Source organism: Bos mutus, chromosome 21 (assembly GCF_027580195.1).
Source record: "Bos mutus isolate GX-2022 chromosome 21, NWIPB_WYAK_1.1, whole genome shotgun sequence".
Lineage (NCBI taxonomy): Eukaryota > Metazoa > Chordata > Mammalia > Artiodactyla > Bovidae > Bos > Bos mutus.
The window spans coordinates 33,941,787-33,947,619 of NC_091637.1; the positions used below are offsets into that span (position 1 = coordinate 33,941,787).

The 5,833-nt window shown below is 50.1% G+C and overlaps 1 protein-coding gene across 1 annotated transcript; it reads right to left on the reverse strand.

Moving 5' to 3' along the window:
* Nucleotides 1-2,731: 2,731 nt before the first annotated feature.
* Nucleotides 2,732-5,833, reverse strand: LOC102285754 (granzyme H). Its single transcript, XM_005904885.3, has 5 exons — nt 5,673-5,833; nt 4,490-4,650; nt 3,825-3,960; nt 3,366-3,623; nt 2,732-2,986 (listed from the first exon to the last, which is right to left on the reverse strand). Exons 1-5 carry the CDS (start codon nt 5,724-5,726, stop codon nt 2,843-2,845), a joined length of 753 nt encoding a protein of 250 aa, XP_005904947.2. The 5' UTR covers nt 5,727-5,833; the 3' UTR covers nt 2,732-2,842.

A 5,833-nucleotide genomic window follows, 5' to 3' on the forward strand; every position in this document is an offset into this window, starting at 1 on the left:
TTTTAAAAATGATTCTCCTATTAATATTCTTAGCCTAGTTTACTTTCTTTTGTTTTCTCTGCCTAGTTTTTGTTCTTTTGTTTTCTTAGCCTGGTTTCTAGAGTAATGGATAATGTCGATAATAACAACTGCATAATATATAATGCAAGCATGCCTTATTTTACCATCTTCCTATTTTGGACATTAATAACTGATTCTAATTTGAGGTCTATTATTAAATAATGGTGTGATGAACATTTATGTGAGTAACCCCCCTATAAACACACACATTTTAGATCTTATGTAGGTTAAAGTCCTAGAAATAAAAATCACTAGATCAAAGAAAGAAATAATGTAAAAATATTTGGAAATCATTTTTAAGAAATATATAGCCTCAAGCAGTTCCGTGATCATGATGCTATAGCATCGTAAGGTAATAGTTTTTCTCCCTAATATATCTCATATTATGTTAAATGATTCCATCAGGTGTAAGGGGGAAGACTAACTCATCAGGCACTGTCTCTTGAGGGCACACATCCTTGCCTGGGGTGGTGGATATCCTTGACCACTCTGCCTTACTCCCTGGGCTTCTGTGGAGCTCTTCATGACTGGCTTTCTGGGCTCTCTGCATTCCTTTTGTGTGAAGACATCTCCTAAGAGTGTCATCATCGACTGCGGGGACCTGAAGTTGTCCCCTGGCTTATGCACACCTTACCCCGTTCTTGTTCACCTTCATGCATACGTTTAGCTCTTTGCTCACCTGTGCCCTTGCTGGTACTGTGAGCTCCAGGGTTAGACTTGGCAGATGGATGTAGGGACGGTCTTGTGTGGAAAATAGGTGTTTATTTGTTTTTCACCTTAGTTTTCAATATGCTGAATTTTACTTCTCATATTCATGTGATTTGTTATTCTTTTTAGTGAAGTTCCTTCTCTTTGTTTTGCTTCTTTTTGTTGGTGTGAAGTTTCTTCTCTTCTCAACGTTGATCTCACTTGATTCAGTGTTTGCCCAGTTACCATGAATTTGATGTGTTCTATTATCCTCAATTCACTGGTGGTGCTGTTTAAAGGATTCAAGACATCTGGGTCATAATGAACTGTCTTACCGTTTAAATGCGGCATCTTGTAGATTTGCAAACTGAGGTTCATGCTTCCACATGTAAGATAACAAAAGAGGCTGTTCCAGGGGTCTCTTTCCTCCCTCCCCTCCGGACATGGACTCCATGGAGCACAGACTGGAAACCCCAGGACCTGTGGGTCTCCAAGCCTCTTCCAATTTCACATTGCCCTTCTGGAATCAAACAAGATTATGCATGTGAAACTCTAATGTACAATCCAGCTAAAATACAAAGAAAGTAATTATTTTCAAGACAAGATTTCTTCCAGATTTCATATACAGGTCTATCTGTGTCAAACTGAACTTCCTTGTGGAAGGAGAGGCGCCACGGAAATTTAAAGGAAATTTCTCACCACCAAACATTTCCTAATGGCAGAGACAGAGCTTGTTGTGTTCTGGCACAAAGAGAAAGATCAATATTTGATCTACTGATGGATGGCAATGTGGTACTTTCCCACCCAGTGGCCCTGGATCCCTGTGGCTCACAAGGCTGCCATAACCGGGTTGCCAGCAGGGGGAGTCAGAGGCCCAATGCCAGGCCAGGCTGAAAGGGCTGAGGCCTCTCAGTTCCTCTACAGGCCTTGGTGGTGGTTGAGCCCCTGGGGGATGTTGGGCTGGACCCAGGGCCTGAGGAGGCCCTTCCCAGGTGGGAAGTGGGTCCTGGCTCCTCTGATAAGCAGAAGGTACTGGTTGGGAGTGTTAGGTATGGCAGGGACAGTGGCTCAAAACCAGGTGAGTGGGAAGGGAAAGGAGCTGGTGGCTAGGGCACTCGGGTGGAAAACAGGGGCTGCTGTGGGACGATACACAGGGAGCAAGGTTGACTGAGTCCCGTGTTGGGCCTGGGGCAGGGTATGGAGATGGGACCTGGGTGAGGCTGAGGGCCATCATGGGAGCATCGCACCTCCTAAGCTCTAGACAGACCCAGTATGGGATCAGCCTGCCCTCACAGGAGAGGGAGAGGCCCTGGAAACAGGAATCTGAGTGCCCATGGCATGGCCTCCTGACCTGCTAGGTCCCTGGAGTTATTCTCCTTCCTCTGACCTGTTCTTTGCTAAATTGTTGAGGGGTTGGTGACAGTGTTTGGCTTAGAGAAGGTAAGAAATTTCTAACACCCAGAGAGAACCATTTTGGGGAGAGTTTGTCCTTTTTAATGAATTGCCCTTTAGATTCATCCCTGGCAGAAGGCTAAGCACCAAAGAGATTTTCTTGCTTTGGCTAAGCACCAGATCATTTTCTCAATGATTTCTTATTGAGGAATCAATGAGATTCTATACAGACAGCATGGGATTTAGGGAGGAGCAAGGCCTAGGGTGGCTTAGTGGTAAAGAATTTGCCTGCCAAGCAGGAGATGCAAGAGACGAGGATCTGATCCCTGGGTCAGGAAGATCCCCTGGAGAAGGAAATGGCAACCCACTCCAGTGTTTGTGCCTAGAAAATCCCATGGACAGAGGAGCCTGGCAGGCTATAGTCCCTGGGGTCGCAAAGAGTGGGACACGACTTAGTGCCTTAACAGAAGCAGAGGGCTAGGGAGGAAGGAGGAAGTAAAACCCAGAACTGACAGCAGAGGGTGTCCTGGAGCAGTGTGGTTATGTATTGAGGTGGTTCCATGAATAAATAGGAATTCAGTCACCATTGCTTTGGAGATCCCATTTATTATGGCCCTGTGATCCCACTGCCAATCCCTGTGGGATTCTTGCTGCTGCCCCAGGACAATGGTCAGTGCAGAGAAAGGTCAGTCTCAAGCTGCTGTTAGAGGTGCTTCATTGTTCTCTTTATCCAGGGTAGGAAGTGTGAGACCTGGGTGAAGACTCCTGGAGGTGTCCCATTCGTCTTTCCATAGGAGAAAATACCATGGACCACTTTTTTACACATGAGGGGTCCACCGGAGTCACCCTGTGGGCAGAGAGATAAGGGCTGAGCAAGCCTCCTTGGGGTTTTCTCTTCCCTGCCGTCCAGGCTGTGTGGTCTCAGTCAGGGGCTGTGGGGAAGACCCAGGCCCAGGGAGGCCTGGTCACCTCCTGGTCCTGGGGCTCCAGCTTGATTCTGACTGTTCTTAGCAGCTGGACTCAAGTCTACCTTTCTGTCAATTTTCTCCTGGAAACTCTGGTGATAAGACAGCTGTGGGATGACTGATGCTTCCTGAGCCACTCAGGGAAAAGAAAAGCAAAACATTGGATTCAAGGACCAGGCAGCCGAAATTCTCAGCTGAGGATATGGCCTCTGCCCTACCCACACCTCCCGGGTCTGTGTGCTTAGATGCAGGAAAACTGACCTTGAAGCCGGTTTTCACCTTCCTTGGGTCCCCGACACAAATCTGGGTGGCCCGACTGTAGTTCCTGGGGTTGAGTGATTCACACACCCGATCCTCCTGAACCGTCAGCTCTACCTCCTGCAGAGTGGTGGCTGGAGTGCCCAGGGCCACCTTCCCCCAGCCGGCCAGACTGCACACTTCTCCTGGCTTCACCTGGGCCTTGGCCTTGGGCAGACTAAGGGGCTTCACAGCTGATGTCTGCTTGGCCTTTCTCTCCAGCTGATGGGAAGAGACAAGAGTCTGGCTCAGCCGGTGGTCCTCTGGCCTGGATGCCAGGATGAGGCTGCATGGACCCATCTCTCACCTATCCCCCTGAGACTGGTCAGGCGGCCAGGATGGGAAGGAATAAAGAGGAAGGAGATCCTGGGAAGGCAATGATATAATTCCAGGAGGGCAGGGCCAGTGGGGAGTTTTCCTTGCCTGCAGTAACATGATGTCGTTGGAGAAGGTCTTAGGATTATAGTCTGGGTGGTGGATGGCTCTTTTCACCTGGATGACCTGTTGGGTCCTCTCCTGCTGTTTGATGTTGTGGGCCCCCAGGGTGACATTGATTGAGCTGCACAGAGACCAGAGCAGAGGTGTGGGGATCATGGGGTCACTAGAGATACAGCCCAGAAGCTGTGACAGGCAGCTGAGACCAGGGCAGGGCAGCAGCTGAGGGGGAGTTGGGTGACAGACGGTCCTGGGGCTGAGTGACTCTGAGCCCAGTGCTTCTCAGGGACATGAGGGCAGGGCTCCAGGAGCTTTCTCAGCAATATTGTGAAGTGACTCTGAGTTTGGGTTTTGGCTCTCACTGCACACTCTCATCCTTCTCTGATGCTTTATTTGGCCATTGTGGGTCAACCCTTCTCAACCCTGTCTCTTATTCTCACCTCTGACCCACTGACCTCAAAACTTTACTTGTCCTGTTTCTCAGCTTTTAATCACCCTAGTCCTGCTCGTCAGATGGCTTGTCTGATGAGCTCTTGTGGTCCTGATTTCCAGGATCCTGGGGTGAAGGAGGGGTACCCCTGGGCTCAGCTCCTGGGGAGAGGACGGGTCCCTGTCCAGGCCTGAGGTAGGGTAGGCTGGCTACTGCCCCTCACCTTCCTCTGCAGTGAGCAGCTGTCAGAACAAAGTCTTTTTGTATGAGAACACCGCCACACCTCTTCCAACTCTTCTCACCCAGAAACTGAACGAAAGCCATGTAGGGGCGGGAGTGGGGCTTGGCCTCATGGCCCCCAATGATCTCCTCTGAAAGAAAAGGCTGAAAGATGGGGAGATGGGAGAGGTTATGGTTAGAAGGGAGGTTCGGGAAGGCGGCAGTCAAGGTGGGTCGACAGTGCCCAACAGACACTAGGGGAGAGTCCCCCAGGTTCTCACGGTGGTGGGATAAACTTTTCTGAACCCCAAACCTCAGTATTGTTCTCCACATCCTGAGTCACACACACATATGGAGGGGCCCAAGAGTGCCTTCCAGAGGGTGAAGCCCAGAAGATCATGGATGGGACCCCCTGATGAGCCCTCATTCTCATGGAGACTCCTGGACCCCTCTGAGCCTCTGCTAACATCCTGATTGGTGCCGTTTTCTAATAATCCACGTATGAGTTTATGGAGTTGGGTTTTCTAAAATCCTCATGTCCTAGGGCATAACGCATCCCAGGATCTCAGTAAACATCTGTTGACTGGATGCCTGAATGGCCTCCAATTAGCTTTTGGCTGAGGTTTGGTGGGGATAGTACTGGTGGGATTTAAGACCACAGGGATGGGGGAGGACATGCCAAAGACACTGGGGCAGAAAATGAACTGCTTAGGGCCTGGGGAAGAGTAACGACACCCAGAGAGCTTTGGGTGCTGCCATGTAGCCATTTCTGACCAGTGACACCCTGGGCTCCTCTCCTGGGCAGGAGTGAAGGGCGGGGAAACTGACAAGTTTCTCTGGTTCTTAAGCTGGGTCCACTGAGAACTCCCGCACTGTAGATGGTTTGTCTGAGTTGTCCTTTCCTGGCTGGAGTGAGGAATTTTCCTACTTGTGCTTTGTAGCTTCACATCCTCCAGGAAATGCACAACCCACTTTACCAGTGGTGAGAGAGGGGCTAAGAGCTAAAAAGCTTTTAGTGAAAGCTTGCTTCCTACCACCCATCCTTGCTGAATGGCTATGCAGCATCGAACTTGTAGTCTCAGTTGGGATGGGAGCTGGTTCAGAAATTGGAGCTGGGCAGAAGGACCAGGACTTCGGGAGGTTTAGTGAGATGGGCTACCGTGTCAGGGATGGGGACAGTCACTCACCTCTCCCAGCCCAGGAGGCAGAAGAAAGGCCATCAGGAGCAGGAGTAGCTGCATCTTCCAGAAGATTTGCCCAGGTCAGAGCTGCTGGGGTTTCTTCCTTCCAGACACAAAGCACAGGGGAAGGAAGCAGGGGAGGCTCAGTGCCCCCACAGCACCCCCAG

What these genes read in the sequence shown, in the direction of transcription:
- LOC102285754 (XM_005904885.3), bottom strand. Translation starts at nt 5,726, where the DNA reads ATGCAGCTACTCCTGCTCCTGATGGCCTTTCTTCTGCCTCCTGGGCTG. An exon ending in TGCCTCCTGGGCTGGGAGAG is followed by an intron (nt 4,651 to 5,672) that starts GTGAGTGACTGT and finishes CCCATCTTTCAG; the next exon opens with CCTTTTCTTTCAGAGGAGAT. An exon ending in AGGTGAAAACCGGCTTCAAG is followed by an intron (nt 2,987 to 3,365) that starts GTCAGTTTTCCT and finishes CTCTGCCCACAG; the next exon opens with GGTGACTCCGGTGGACCCCT.